Raw genomic sequence first — 17,061 nt, forward strand, 5'->3', positions numbered from 1 at the left:
TGCAGATGTATAGGCCATATTTCAGCGACCGCCTTCTTGAATTAAAAGTGACATTACGCTCATTAAATAGTAAAATAATTTAAATTTAACTCGTAGAACAATATTTTCTTACACCATTGTTTTTTATGGGATGCTATATTTTGATGACTACCATATTGGGTTATAAATGACAATGGTCGTAAGATCCTTTTCATTCTATACTCATACCAAATATGTCCTAATTAGAGAGATAAAGAAAACCAAGCATTTTAAATATTCACTTTATGTTTTTCTATGGGTCGGACAAATTTTTGCTTAGGCACCCAAGCTTGGTATTTAAATTTCTGATACCGATATGAAAGTCGCTGGTGTCATGATGGGTCTTGCTCACTGAAGAAATTGTTTTGAAAATTAAACTCACCTAATGAATCCGAATTATATGGAGGATTTTGGACAGATGTTACTTACGCATTTGATTTTCCAAAATTTCATTCACTTTTCTTTTTATTTCGAATTCGAAATAGGTAGGTTATTTAAAAGAAACTATGATTTCAAATTAATTTATAATTTTATTTTTTCATAAATAAAAATTTCACATTATGTTTTTTTAATTTTAATTTTTTTTTTTCGTTTTTTTGAATACGATATATTTTTATTTTTAACTAACAAATAAAAATTTATTTTAATAATAATTGTTAATAATAATAATACATATTTATAATATTATACAATTGAATTATTCTAATATTTTACAAAATTATCTACAATTTATTTTATTTTTTATCTTTACATTTATATATTTATAATTTTTTATATATAATAATTTTTTTTATATAAATTTATTGAACACATTTAAATAAAGAATAACATTTTTAAATCTAAGATCAAAATGTTATTTTACAATTAAGGTATTTAAAATAATATACAACTTGTAAATAAAATCATTTGATAAAGCAATTTTTTACATAGACAAAAAATTTTAATTGGAAAAGAGAAGAGAATTTTAGGAAGGAGTTCCTCATGGCACAAATACGTGTCCATTTAAAAAAAAACTAAAATATAAAGTTAAAAAAGAAACACATTTTGTTATTTTAAAAAAGTGTTATGTATAAAATAAAATAAATTTTGTATCTTACATAATCAAATGATTTTGTTCACAATCTATATGTCATCAGGCTATTCGTCAACAGGTTTGAACAGATTGTGGGCGAGTATATTAAAGAATTACCTATCAACTCAAAGTAATATTCGAAAAATAATTGAAATATTTCATTTTAAAAAAGAGTTCGAATTCTCTTAGTTAAAAGGTGTATTTTTTTGCATTTTAAATGTAGGTGCAATTATGAGACGATTCATTTCAGTTAAATTTCAAAACTATTTCGAAGTGGATAGATAGTTCCGAGGGTTCTCACCAAAACTTGTCAATTTAAAATTATGGATTGCATTAATACTTGCATTCGAAATTTGATTAGCTAAACAGTTCAATAAAACATAGAAACTTGATAACATTAAGTGCTCTCTCACTTTGAGTAAAGTCCGTAACCAGCAGTTACCCAGCATGGACAGAGCGAAAATTAGTATACACTAACTATCAAGTGAAAAGTTTAAAAATTTCTCACAAAAACATGAATATTCTAAGATAATTAGAAGTCTACAAAGTGCAAACTTTCGCAAACATACAAGACTCTCAGGGTATTTCGAGAAAATGAATATTGAATCAATTGCCATGTAGATTCGCCAAAGTTTTTTATCTTCTCTAAATCAAAATAAAATCGTCTGTTTTTTCGTAGTTTTCTATGTTTGTTTGAACTATTCAGTTCGTTATAATGACCAAAAGCGATAATTTTGAAACGGTTAAAGTATATCAAAAAATATTACTTAGGAACTTTACCGTCGACTGTGAGGTTGGAATGTTAAATTTCAATTGGTGGAGATCAACCATTAACTCATCAAATACTTCCATTTTTATCCACCTCAAAATAAACTCACTTTGGTCATTTTTTTAACAACATTTTAAACCATTTTGTTTTTAATAAATATTGCATTATTAGTACCGAGAAAATGTCTTTTTTTAATGGAACCTTCATGGATTATACCACCAACTTAATCGAGGTTGTCCATGCATAACTGCATGACTATATGGATTGACTAGCGATGCGGCTCCAGGTGGACCTGGTGGCATTGGACCTCCAGGTACACCATGAGGTAGATGATCCATGCCACCAGTGGATGATGTTGGTTTATTACCACCAGAACATGGTTTTCCATCACGAACTAATACAGGTACAGCAACTCGCCGTGGTGATGGTTGCATACCAACACCTGTGTTTCCATGTTGAACATCATGGATGCCTTTTTCATGTTGGGCACGTTTTGTCTTATACCTGAAACAAGTGGAGAAATTTTTTATTAGAAAATATACTTTTATAATAAACCCAGAAAGGAGGAAGTTAGGATTTGAATGAAGTTCTCGAAGTTCATTCGCAAATTAAAATTTAAGATATATTTACGAAAAAAAAAAGAAGTAAATAAAACACAAAATGCATCGATCACTGAAACCAAGGGGATTATTTAAACGAATATTAGAATCTAATATTAGAATCTATTAAAAATTTTTATCATATTTAAGAAAAAATACAAATTTTGAATTTTTCTTAATATGTACTGTACTTTATTTTGACGATACAATTTTGTTCGAAAAACTTATAGAAAACAGTTTATGAAGTCAAATAACCAGAAAAACAAAAGATTTGATCTAAAAACACAATGACGTTAATCGGAAACTAACTATATTGCACAGAAACTTTAGTGATGGCGTCGGAAGTTGCATTGTGTTTTGTTAAAAGTATATTTCATCGGTCAAAACATACATCTCAGTTGCAAACATAGGATATTGTAAACGTTTTTAATACAAAGTGTCATCCTATTAAAATAATCTAAGATGCCCTAATATTCCAGATAACTATTACAAAAATATCGCAAAATAGTTTGAGTCTTTTAAGGATGTACAAGCACCAAGCAATTTTAATTAAAAAGCCTGATTTTTTTATATGAAGTTTTGTTGTCCCATTATTTAATTTTTTTAAATTGCTTGGTGTTTGGATTTATGGTAAAACAGTAGATGGATGATATGTTTTCATAGATTTCTCCAAAACTAGTCGATGTTAATGTTAAAACCTTAATAAATTAAGGAAAACAAAAAAAAATCCGTTGTGCCCGACTAATTAAGGATGTATGCGAACACGATAGTGAGGACACAAATTAAAAAAAAAATTTTTTTCTATTTTGATGATTAATTATGTTATAACTTGAAAATATAAGACGAAAAGTAAGAAGAAAATTTTTCGATATCTGGGGTAATTTTCAAGATATTGAAAATGGAAAATTTTATTTAATTAATTAGCTTTCGATATCTCGAAAACCAAGACAGATATGGAAAAATTTTATTCTTATTCGTCTAAAAAATAAGGTACAAATATTTTCAACTCTAAATCTAAAATTGCCTTGGTGCTCGTACTACCTTAAAATAAAACCACAGAGAGTTTTAATAAATTTTCTCCATAAGCTTGAAATTGGAAAAAATACAGAGATAAAAATTTAAGAATATTCTCAATTATTATAGATATAAAACTAAATCTCAAATGTTAAGGCCAATTTAAAACCGATCGGGACTATATTCTAAAAAGAGAAGGTATACCAGAATTTTTGTGTACATACCTATGATTTTGGAACCAAATTTTTACTTGTGTTGGTGTTAAACGTATCAGTGATGCCAAATGTTCACGTTCTGGTGCCGATAAATAACGTTGTTGTCGAAACCGGCGTTCCAATTCATAAGTTTGTGCTTTTGAGAATAATACACGTCGTTTACGTTTCTTATGTCCAGTCGTTTGTTGTGTACCATTACCACCATTTGTGCTCCCGTCACCACCTCCTTCCCCGCTACTATGTTCATTTTCATCATCATCGATTTCCTCTTCGATACCATCCTCAATTTCACCACCACTATTTATTGATGATGGTACGGTTTTCGTTGAATCTGGTCCGGGTGATATTTGACATTGTGGTATTTGGTATGATGAATCACTAGCGGCGGGTGATGTACTATCGGGACTAACTTGCTGTAATACTACTGAAACAAAAGAATATTCGATATTTAGTTTATTTGCACTGAAATATTTATCTAAGTCGGAACATAGAAAATTTAATCGCCTCGCAGAAACATAGAAATAATATATCAAATAGTACAATTATTATATTCAAAAAATTTATTTGCTAAGAGTTTAGTCGTTTTGGCAACACCAGAATTTAACTTCACAAATTGCAGATTAAGAAAAATATGCCTGATAGTTTGCATTGAGTTTGCATGGTTTTCAGAAATGCATGATTTTCAGAAAAGTTACAATTTTGAGTTTTGCTTATGTTAAACCGTTAGAGATAGTATAAAAGTTTAAATGTAAAAAATATTCCTAAAAAAAAAACAGTTGTTGTTTGCAACGATTTTTCGTAAACATCATTATTTTCTTGTGACAAAGCAACCTAGGCCAAAACTAGGTTGTCAATTTTCTCCAAAAATATAAAAGATAGAACAATGAAAATTTTTAGAAAGTTCCAATTAGTAAACCTTATAAAAAATTTTTGAAAAAAACTAAACAAAAGTTTTCTAGAAATAACTAGTTCGAATGTCGGCCGGAAAGCGATGTGAAGCTGCTTTTTTGAATGTTACATCGCGTTTTGTGATTTTAGTGTTTTTTTTAAGGTTTTACTGGCGTATTATATTAAAATTATATTTTTTAAGCACTTTTTGTTTCAATTTTTTGAATGATAATTTTTTTTATAATTCCATCCGTTGTGACGAGAAAGATTATTAGAAACTCTTGTATGATCCTTTATAGTGTATCGATGAATTTTTGAATAATCATTGGGTTTTTTTTTAATCTGTTAAAATTTTTACTTAAACACTGATCAATCATTTAAAAAAATTTAAATCTGCGCGATATTTTTTATCCTAAGGTTTGTAGAGATAGCTTAATGAGATTAAATTATGTCTAGATTATAAGCATGAATTTTTATTGAATTCGAGCTAAGTAAGTTCGACATAGTTATTGAAATAAATCAAAACAAAATAGGTTTAGATTTTTTTAATTTTAGATTTATTCTAAGAGCTACGAAGATGAAAAAAATAAATATTCTATTCCTGACTTGTATCTCAAATTTAAGCTCTTTATATATTCGAGTGCAATATGGATAACATTTTTGTCCTTACCCCCTAGCAACTCATATCAGCATTACAAAGTATATGAAATAATTTCTATTTTTTTATTTTACAAGTAAATGATAAAAATTGTCAGCCATTATTATTTAATTCATTTGTTTAATTTAATTACGTTATCTCCTAATTTTTTTTTTTTTTTGGTGATTTTAGTCATTATTACAATGAATTTTAATTGATAAATGTTATCAAAACATATAATATTTCCTCCAATAAATTGTAATTTTATTTGTTCAATAAAATTTAAATTTTTTATCTAATTTAGTTTTTATTTTATTTTTTAAATTTGTAATTAGATGAGTCAGATAAAAATATTTTGTTGTTTATTTATTACACATCTCGAAAAAGTATTTAATAAAATGGTCGTTTATCAATACTTTACAGGCCAAAGGCATTTGCAACAATTTATCGAAAGACAATTAGCATTGTATACTAATCTTTCAACTTATTTAGACCTCGTTTTGGTTATATTAAAAACAAAAGGAAATTTTAACAAGCAATACTCGCAAATGCACTACGAAACACAAAGTCATTGTTTTTACCGAAATAAGTTTTTCATTTTATAGATGAAAACTTGAGGAATATTATTAATAAAAGTTTTTTATGTAAATGTTAACATTTTTAAAAGCACTTATTGACTACAAACCAACATTTATTACGCTTTCTTCAAAAAGCGCAGTTTTTAATAATTAATTTTTCGCAAACCGTACAGAAAATCGATTTGAAATTTATACAGAAAGCGTATTAAGCTTCAATTATGCAGATGTTGCTCAAATTAGCAAAACAACAATCTAAAAATTTTCGGTTGGTATATTTATTTAATCAAATTACCCAAATTGAGTGTATCATTATTTTGGAACCCCTTCCAAAAATGTGAAAAATTTAATTAATTACGATTATAAAAATACTTTACATCCCTTTTCCATTTTATTCAAAGCGCACGAAATAAAAAGAGACGATAAATAATATTTAAAATAAAATTAAATAATAATAACTGTCATAAAAAATAAAAAAATTGTCATCCATGACAGATAACCTGGTGACAAATTAAAAAGACAAACAGCAGCTGGTTATTGAATACAATGTCCCCATCCATACACATGAAAAGATACATCTGCTGGAGGAACCAATCCTTAATATTGAATTTGGTACAGGCGGAGTTATGTATGTTTTTGTTGGTTTCAAAACAATTATTTAAACATTTAAATGTAGGGTTTATGTTTTTAAATCAAGGCGTGAGTATCTCTCACAAGGCTCAATAATGATAGGGTAATGTATAGTACCTCGAATCATGTCTACCTTGAACAAGTCATAGTTTCTTCAATGATATTAGAACCTTATGAGTCGACAACTATATGAAGGCAAAGTTTACTAACTAAAATATAAGTAACCCAGAGAATGATTATCCATGTACATTTGTTTTCAAGTAACATAGAAATATCATTTTTAATGTTCGGTGTCAACTTAAAGAAATTTGCTTTTTCTATTCATTTACTTACAAGTAGACTAGTTAGTTAATTGTGTTTTTAATAAAATTAGATTCCATCTAAATTACTGCTTATGGATGGCTATTTTATTATGCTTTGGGTGAACATAACATAAAATGGTAAGGAGGCAAAGTTTAAAAAGACATACGGTCATATACCTTGGTTCAAACAATGTCATTGAAATAAACAATGTAATTGATTTGGTATCGAAAGGGATTTCGATACCGAAAAAATGAAAGTGATCCAAGAAATTTTATTTACCAATTAATCACTCTTTTATACATCTTTTGCGAAAAATTCATATCGAGTCTCTGAACGATTCAGGAGAAATTAACTATCTAAGTCACTGTTTAAACCAAAAAAAATTTCATTTTTATGCACAGTTCTTAATTTTGGTATGACTTCAAAGCTTAAAATTTGAGGAATATTGATAAAAGATTTTTATATAAATGGTAAAACATTTTTAAAAACACTTATTGACTAATAAACCAACATTAATTACGACTTCTTCATATATCACGATATAAAAAAGGCTGTTTTATATACATTCCATATATTCAAACATTTTTTTTTCTTTTCGTAGACTACCATGTATATGTTAGTAGGAAAAAAGAAGAGAGTCTCTTTCATTCTATGTCACTTATCTATGATTCTGTTCCTTAGAGGAAATGTTAAGAGAAATTTTGAAGAAGACTCCCTCAGATACAGTCGATGAGGATGATCCTAAGTTCACTACGCTGTGATCCATGGTAAATTATTATCTTCGAACATAGAACACAAATCGTGTTTAAAATGGCGTTAAAAATGCATAGATGATGATTACTGGTACTACACTCTCTCCTATATGTAAAATCAAGGCGTGAATAGCTCTCACACGGCTCAAGAATATAATATTACCTAATTCACAATATATTTAATTGTACAACCCTGATTGATAGTGTAACTTATACCCTTGTATTGTTAATGTTACAGAGTATCCCTTTTTATCCCTATATTTATTTATAATACTGTTCAAGGTATTATTTGAGGGGTTAATTTGTAATTCTTCAATTGATAAACAACTTGATTCGATTGACTGTGTTATGTTGCTTTGCGAAACGTTAACAATTTGTTTATTGAAAATATTTAGGGGATTGTATTTCGACATAGAAAAAAATTCTTTGTCATTGTGGTTATGTTCAACTAAAAATGTTAAATCATGTTTAATTCATTCAGAAAATATTCTGATTCTGATTTAAATCATGCGTTGGACTTCTTGTTTTAGATAATTTGTAAAGGGTTGTATTACAAATTACGAAGTTCGACAACTATATTAAAATTTGAAGTTCGTTACTTGTATCTTCAAAATATCATTGGTCGCCTCATTTAAAATAGCACTCATGATATTCAAAAAGATTTCAGGGATCGCTTCGAATTTTATAGAACAAAAATGATTCAGAAACAAATCTATCGAAATTAAGACGAATATATAACCAAACGATATTTTTAAGACACATAATACTCTTATTAAATGGCAGGTCAGGCTTTTGGTAAAAACAACGTTGATACCTATTTGTTAATAATTTGGGTTTAAAATATGGAAATTATAAGATGAAGAATAGAAAAAAACGAAAACTTCAATTTTCCAGGGCACTATTTATAGATATTTGCATGGTTTCAAGTAATGCTTTTAAAGTAACTTTATATATTTCCCACTCTTGTAGTGTAAATTTGATATGTAAAGGAAAATTTCCGAAAAGTTTTCTTGCTTCAAAGTTCTTTTTAATTTTTAATTGATAGACTCATTTTTTTGGTTTTGATGAAGGACATTTAAATCGATACGAAAAATTGATTTGGATAGCATCATTGTTATAAAAATTTGACATTGAGAATTAAAAATAATTATTCGTGATTATTTTGATTGATTAAAAACAAATCAAATTAATTAATTTTTTATCTAATCATATAATTTTTTTGTTATAAAAAAAAGAGACGCATATTTTGTAAAAAAAAATGACGCCTCAATATAAATGGGACACAAAGAAAATAGGTCGTTTGGTGATATTAACGGTCGTTTGGTATAATTAATTTTTTTATTTTTATTTTTATTTTTTCATAGCAAATTTGAGTCACATACAGCTTTAAAAAAAAGTTTCTAAAGATAAACAAAAACGCCGGAAGAAAAGGTTTTCGTAAAACATCGTTTAACGTAATAATTTTAATTTTGCATCATGTTATTTACAGACTTTTTACTACCAAATAACGTTTGTAATCTGTGAATTCTTTTACATATTTTAATTATTTTAATTAACTTATAAATAGCTTTTAAACAAGTTTTCTTGGCGAAGTTCAATATTGTTTATAATAATGAATTGAAATAAAATACAATAATTGATTATTTTTTGTTCAAGAACCCAATTACATACAAAAGAATTATAAGTTGGCCATACTATACGGCGGAAGAACGCTTAATGGGAAACATACCTGAATCGGATGATGGTTCAATTGGAGAATGATTCCAATTATTTAATGGCAGCCTTGAAACGGGATGTAATAATGGATGTTGTGATAGTGGATCTGTAACACCAGGCGCACCGAACATCATGTGATGTGGTGTGGACGTGTAACCTGGATTGAAGTCTGTGGTTGATGGCGTTGATGATAGCATACTATTTATTGTACCTAGAACAAAGAAATTTTCCAAAATATTATTATAATTCAGATAATAAAGTTAAATTTTTAAGAAACGTGGACAAGTTTGTAAATGATCCGAATAAAGGACGTAAAATCTGGTTGATCGGAGGAAGACTTGTATGATTGAAACAGAACTATTTATTTGTTCATGCTTGGGCGGTATATCCGACGGAAATAATAACCGTAATTCCGTCCAAAGGATAAATGCAAAGTAAACGTTCTTATAACGAGTAAATATTTTTCAAGTCAACGATTTCAATATTAAATTCAAAAAAATAAGTATTTGATTGCCCAGACTATTTAAAGCATTCAAACTTCTTTTCGGAAATCAGGATTAATATTTTATGTATGCTTTCAATAATTCTTTCCCCAAGTTAAGAAAAATTTCTTAAAATTTTCTTGCTTTAAACAAACTAATTTTTAGAAGTATATTAGTTTACCTAAATTTTTTTCACTAGAAAAGAGAGCGGAATTTAAATTCACATCTCTGTAATAGGCAACCAACTCTTGCATTTAAATCATAATCGAGAATGAATTTTTCAGTAAATAAAAACACAGATATTAGGAATTCAAACTTAGATCTAATTGTAAACAAAAATAAGACTTATAAACAAAAATTTTTTTAAAATTAATACAATTAGAAATAAAACAATTTCAAGTAGGTATACTTGAAATCTATAATACTGAATGCATTCTTTAACCGCAAATCTTGAGTATTTGTATTTGTAATCCAGAAAATCATTCTGATTTATTTACTTGCAAATTTTTGAAAAAAAATGTTAATCATTATTAAATAAGATAACAAAATTCATTCGAAATAGTTTCCTCAAAAAAAAAAAAAAATTATTCGAGTGGACAAATTTGATTTAATTTAGATAAAAATTTAATAATTCTGTGATGCCATGAGCTAGTAATTTTTCTTAAATTTGAAAGAAAAGGATCCAGAATTTGATCGACTTCGGTACAAGAATATTTAACATCCCGCTAGTGCTTAGTTTGTTCTTTAAAAAGAAGGCTTTTGCTTTAAAATTATTATAGTTGTAAAAATTGAATGGTGCAATAATTTATTGCAGATTTGCGAAGAATCATTTTCGAAAAACTTAAAAATTTTCGTATACAGAGTGAAAGAAAATATTATTTAATATAGTCAAAGAATGATACAGTTAGATAAAGATTTTCTTTTTTCCAACTTAATCAATGAAGTTTGTAGGCCAAAAGACTAGACTTGAAATGTTGGAAACTCATTACAATCCTTTTCGTACGAATTACAAAGTGTGTCAAATGTCTTCAAACAAAATCAATATTATTAATAACAATAAATTTTTTAAAAATAATCTTTGTTTATTTTACAATCTGTTTTCAAACGTATATAATTTCCATGTTTTAATTGTAACAGCGCCATACACTTAAACAAACGGTTTTTAATCAATAATATAGTAAAATATTATTGGAAAAAAAATGATATAATATTTTTTTTATTTTTTTAAATTCTATATAAACAATAAATTATCAATTATTTATTTGCCCTAAAAACCGTAATTTATTATCTAATATTGTTTGTTGAATAAAAAAAAAAAAGTTATTAATATAATGTTATGATTTGTTTCTCGATTGGTTTGAGTAATTTTATGCGTAAATATAATTAATAAAGTGTGGATATGTCAAAGTAAATATCTTTTTAATCCAATGATTTACATGGAATTTTTTTTTTCAAAATGACTCTTTGATGAATTCTTTCTCTACTTATATTATGCATTCAAAAATTGATTTGTTAGTCGGTTTATACCAAAATGAAGCGAAGAATTGATGTAATTTTTTATACAAATTTACCTGGAGTGCAAAGAAACTTTTTCTCCCAGGAAATAGGCTGGGCAAGTTGATATAATGAAGAGAAAAGAAAATTCCTTGATTCTTTTTGGCTGCCCTTTTGAGAATTGGAATAGGATTCAACTTTTTTGATTTTCGTGTTTGTTTTTTTGCCATATAAGTTAAAATAAAATAATTGATAAGAGATGGAATAAAATATCAAAAACTTTGTAACTGTCAAATAACTTTCATGCCTTAAAACTTTGTTAGATATATTTTTTATAAATCGAAACTTAAAAGAAAGACTTGCAAATTTTGAATTACGTAATGATTTCTTAACCGAATCGAATAGATCGGTATGTCATCCGAAAAATTATAGAAAAAAAAAATAAAAAACACGCTTTTGTAACTAGCTAAATTCAAAAAAATCATGTTATCGTAAAAAAGCGTTTGGTGCTAAATTTCAATTATTGTAAATATTTGAAAGACAGATATTACTAAAAGTAAAGTAATTATAAAAAATCTTAAAAAGCACCCTATGCTTTTTTACGATAAAATTTTTTTTTTAATTTAAAGAAATTATTTTCTACCTTCTAGTTCAGCTAGTTACAAAAACGTGTTTTTTAGTTTTTTTAAACTAATATCTATTTTATGTTTTTTAGTTTTTTAGACTATTATTTATTTATCAAAAATTCAGTATAGATATGGTGGGAGCGCAAATAAATGTGTATTTTTTCAGAAATGTAAATCGCTAATCCTGAAAATCGTGATCAGGATAATCAATTAAAATTATTAAATTATTGTAAAGTCAACGGTTCTTGATAAGTATGCCAAATTTCGAGTTAATCCACCGTTTTGAAGGGGGTCACAACTATGTATATATGTACGTATAAAGCTAATAAAAGCGTGTTAAAAATAGAGCGGAGTAGCAATCAAATATTGAGAAGAATCAATAAATCGAGATACCTACATAATAATTATGATAATTATAAATTTTAGATTAAATAAATATTTCATAATTAATTATTAAGAATAATAATTAATGATATAGATATTATATGTAATTAAAGAATTTTCTTTCAAGTAGTTACCTATTTTACCTACATTGTTTAATCATTAAATAAATCTACTTCATGTTATTATATTAAATAAATATCAATAAAGAATTTTAGTCGGTAGTTTAGTCACAATTATTAATCAAAAACATAAAATTCCATATTTATCAATTATTATTGTAATCTTTACTGATACGTAAGCGTCTAATAAATGTTTTAAATCAATCAATATTTCAATCCGCTTAGATTTTAATTGTTTGAAAAAAAGTTTCAAGAAAACTTAAACTTAATTTTAAGCAATTAGTATAATTTTATTAAAATTTTGTAGTAAAGTTTTAATCTTTTGCTTTTAAATTAATAGTAAATTGCAAATTAAAGCTGATGTAAGCTGTAAAGAAACGAATTTTTTTTTTTTTTTTTTGTAATAGGAAAGCAGTCAAAACCATATACAGAGCTTTGAACTTGTGGAAATATTGCTATATGTGTGTTAAATACAAAAAAAAATTGAATAGAAAACTTACCATTTGGCGATAGACTAGTTTGTTCTGCATCATTATGTGTATTGACACCTACTTTTGGATCATTTAAATCTAATATATCACTAATATGAAATCCTGATGAACGCTGAACACCAGACATTTTCATTGTATCCAAAAATCTGGAAATAAATTAATAAAAATTAATAAATTTGTCATAATGTTATTATAATGGTTAGAAATATTAATGGCAGAAAAATCTGTTTGTCTGTGGAAGCGCGTAACATTAAATTCAAAAAGATATATTCGTAAAGTTTTTTGCCTAAAAAATATATTTCCTAAATCGCAAAAGATACCAAAATAAAGTGTCAAAGACAAAAAAACAATTCTTAAGCAATAAGTTATTTTCTTATAAGGAAATTCTTAAGCAATAAGTTATTTTCTCGAATTAAGTATCGGGATCATTGACTCAAGAAATATTTACTAGTTATGAGAAAATAAAGAGCCTAAAAATCTTTACTAGGTACTATGAAAGATATGAATGTCTAAAATTCCTAATTAAACAAAGAGGAAGATACCCACTAGTGACGTCGTACGTGGGTATCGCTATAGGGTTTACATATAAAACTTTGTTTTGCTAAAAAGAGATGGGCAACCTTAGAATGTAATCTTTGATTGCTTATAACTTCTTCGTTTTCTAATCAATTTTAATTTCATTTTCAAATTTTGTCATGATATCAAATCTAGTTTTATATTTTTATGGGTAATATGGCCAATTCGACAGCAGAAGTATCCCCTATTCAGTAGTTTTTTTTTAGCATGTATCTAAATTAATTTATTCTATACCTCTACTATACCTTTTACTACGCGTAGTACACATACTTCACTCAGTAAGTAATTTTTAAATGAACGCGTCAAAAAAAGTTATAAATTTTAAGTGATTGTATAAATATAAAAGTAGGTATAAAAAAAGCTTCAACCACTCCTTAACGGAAGTCAATCATATTGATGTAATGATGAAGCCTGGTAAAATGTTTTCATCAAATAAATGACTATGATCCACGTATTATATATAGTGAACAACAACATCAGGATAACAAGAAGGTAAGCGAACTGTTGGTATATAAAGTGCAGGAGACGCTTTATAACGGAAATTAAATAAATATGTATCTAGAGATTGATTGAGTAATTAATACATGCCAACAAAGATATTACATACGTTCATAAAAATATTTTTAGAGGTTCAATATTTTTATACCCTGTAGATACGTAATATACACAAGTTATGCTAAGTTTAGTCTCAAGTTTGTAACGCTTAGAAATATTGATTCTATTAACAAATACTTGGTACTGGTGTGTATAAAATCACCTAATTAGTACATTTCAAATTGTCTGTCTGTTTGTAAGTCTGTCTGTCGCCACAATATTCAAAAACGAAAATATCATCGCTATCAAGCTGAAATTTTCAATGACAACATATTAGGTCTTGGATCCGTGGAACCCATCTTGTGAACTGTTAGAGAGAGAGCAAAAGTTAAAATGAAAAAAATGTTTTAACAACTTTTGTTAATATTTTCTCCAAAATTATGGCGTTGAAAATTTTCCGATAGCTTCGACTAATGGTCTTGTGAAACATGCTTGAAAAACGAAAAAAATTATAGAACATACTTTCGAAAATTTTCGAAATTTTAGAGAACCAAATAAATGGCGACCGATAGACCTCCATGTAATTGTGTTGATTTTCAACTCTTGTAATTTATAAAAAAAAATAATGCAAGCACTGACATTCAACACTTTCTATACAGAGTGTTTCAACAATTAACGTAGTCAATTATTTATTTTCACTTGTTTAAGAATATTAATTTTGTAATTTTTTAAAAATTAATTCTATTGATTTAGATTCGATAGTTTTTCTCACTTCTTGATTAGAACGCGAACTGATTTTTCACTAGACGGAATGGTCAAGACGACATAAGAAAGAAGGTATTCTCTACTGTAGTATAGTACAGTAAAAGATGGTATAAATATCGGCTAATAAAGGAAAATAAAAGAAACCTAATGTGTTTCTTAGGATTCAAATATCATTAGTAACGCATGAGTGGCGCAAATGTTATTATATTTGTTAATAAACAATAAGTTTTTTTATTCCATAAAACGATCAATGTTAAAGTTCACTTAAAAAATTAGTAAGTAGGCAAACTTGTATGGCGGTAAATCTTAAGCGTTTGTCAAATAATCAAAAACTATTATACATGTATAACGTATACGTAATTCAAGTTGCCTATTTATTAATTTTGTAAGACAACTTTAACATTAACGAAACCGTTCCATTACACCTACAAATATAAATATTTGCGCCACTAACTCATGCGTTTCTAATAATATTTGAAATCTAAGAAACACATTCCATGAGGTTTTAGCAAAATACGAGCGGTTTCTTTCATTTTCCTTTATTTCTAACATCATTAACTGTACTAAAAAAGAATTGAAATGTTATTTTCGGGAAATGATCCAAGACTTTTGTTCCAAACATCTAGACGCTTTTAAGCAAAATAGTAGAAAAACTCAAAAAGCCTTTTATAAACAATATCAAGTTGTTAAAATTTAAAGAATATATACAGAGTGGTTAAACTATTTCGTATGTTAGTTATTTCAAGACTTTAGCCTATATTTTCTAGCTTGTATAGAGTTAATATTGAATACATTTTGAAGGACTTGTATGAATAATAATTGTGTTTGTCAAAAAGGAATTTCCTGCGGGCAATTGACTTTATAGTATAACAGAAAAATAACTACTAATATAAACATATAAAAAAAAAAATTTTAGAAAAAGGTAAAAGCAATATTATTAAGTGTACAAAATACTTTAACTAATATAACCTATCACCTGTTACCTGTGTACCAAAAACCTATCATTGACAAAATCTGAATCTTGTATTGTTTGATCACGTACAAAACTCATTATTTGAATCACGTATTTATGTTGTAAACTAATTACGAACATAACACAAAATACTTTGTAATTCTTTAAGGTTCACTTATATTTATTTATAATATGGGCTATCTATGAAGTTGAAGTTTTTATTCAGAAAAAAGGTGACAATATAATATCGTTTTTTTTTTTTTTATAACTGTAAAGGTGTGTGTAATGTAGTTGTATATCCTTTCTTTTTTTTAAATTATTTTCAAAAAAAAATTTTTTGAGTTTGGTTTTACAAGTTTCTAAAATGCATAAATTTGACACGATATGGAAATTAAAGTTTTGTTCTCACTGAGATGATTAAGAACCTTTGCAAGTATGGGCACTTTCAGAACAAATTAGACCTTAAAGCACTAAAATTGTTCTGAACCAATGTTTAAGAACATGACATGAAGTAACATTATAATAATCAACGGAAATTCCTTCTATAAAACATTCAGAACAAGCGAAAACAATTGACTGAGTCAATTCTTGAAATACCATGTAGAGACAATGTTGATTACGTTATCGTTTGTTTTTTACGTTATGTAATTAATGAAAGATAGGCACACACATTGCTGGTATTCCAGTAGAATAAATACTAATTGTGATTAGTTTGATCCCTCACGGGTTAACAGTGATGTTTATGAAAAAGTGTTTCAAACAAAAGATTTAATTTTTTCTTCTATCCTTAACGGTTTACAAGATGGGTCCTACCGACCCAAGACTCAATTGGCCTATTTTGCTCATTTATGAATTCAACCTCACTTATAAGTGATATGAGCAAGCTATAAAAATTTCAGCTTGATATCTCTTTTCGTTCTTGATTTATCGTGTTGTCGGATAGACGGACGGACGGATATTCAAACGGATAACCGGAAATGGATTTTATGAACACCTATACCAAAATTTTGCTTGTAGCACTAATAGTTTTAAGCGTTTCAAACTTGGGACTAAACTTATTATACCTTTATATATTTTATATATACATGGTATACAAATTAATAGAGTAAAATTATGGTGGAAGAGTTGAGAAATTCAATTCTCTTTATTTTTCATTATATAATTCTTTTTATTCTCTTTATTATGTTAAAAATCTAGTACACCGTGAGTTCCATCGCCTAATAAACTGTACGAATACCGTGAAAATAGTTCAATTTTCCTCTTTTTCAAGCGGTAAAAAAACTCGCTATCGCGGCTTAAATTAAAAATTTGTATAAGGATAGTAATTTTTCAATTAAAAATATTTGCATTGTATAAAGGAGATTGTACCTACAGTAAACGAATTAAAAGATGGCAAAATAAGTCAACTGAAGAAAACTAATTGAACGTTATAGGGGGTAAGTTTGAAGGG

At 27.1% G+C, this 17,061-nt stretch overlaps 1 protein-coding gene across 2 annotated transcripts in view; it reads right to left on the bottom strand.

Moving 5' to 3' along the window:
• Positions 1-960: 960 nt before the first annotated feature.
• LOC123291953 (homeobox protein Nkx-2.2a-like) overlaps positions 961-17,061 on the bottom strand; it is a 40,827-nt gene continuing 24,726 nt past the window's right edge. Inside the window, exons 2-5 of one of the 2 annotated variants that reach the window (XM_044872426.1) lie at positions 12,794-12,930; positions 9,202-9,399; positions 3,697-4,111; positions 961-2,363 (exon numbers count right to left, since the gene is read on the bottom strand). In XM_044872426.1, coding sequence (XP_044728361.1) covers positions 2,063-2,363; positions 3,697-4,111; positions 9,202-9,399; positions 12,794-12,930 — 1,051 coding nt within the window. In that variant the 3' untranslated portion in view covers positions 961-2,062. The remainder of the gene's footprint in view (positions 2,364-3,696; positions 4,112-9,201; positions 9,400-12,793; positions 12,931-17,061) is intronic. The other variant, XM_044872427.1, reaches the window with a different exon arrangement.

Source organism: Chrysoperla carnea, chromosome 2, assembly GCF_905475395.1.
Source record: "Chrysoperla carnea chromosome 2, inChrCarn1.1, whole genome shotgun sequence".
Classification (NCBI taxonomy): domain Eukaryota; kingdom Metazoa; phylum Arthropoda; class Insecta; order Neuroptera; family Chrysopidae; genus Chrysoperla; species Chrysoperla carnea.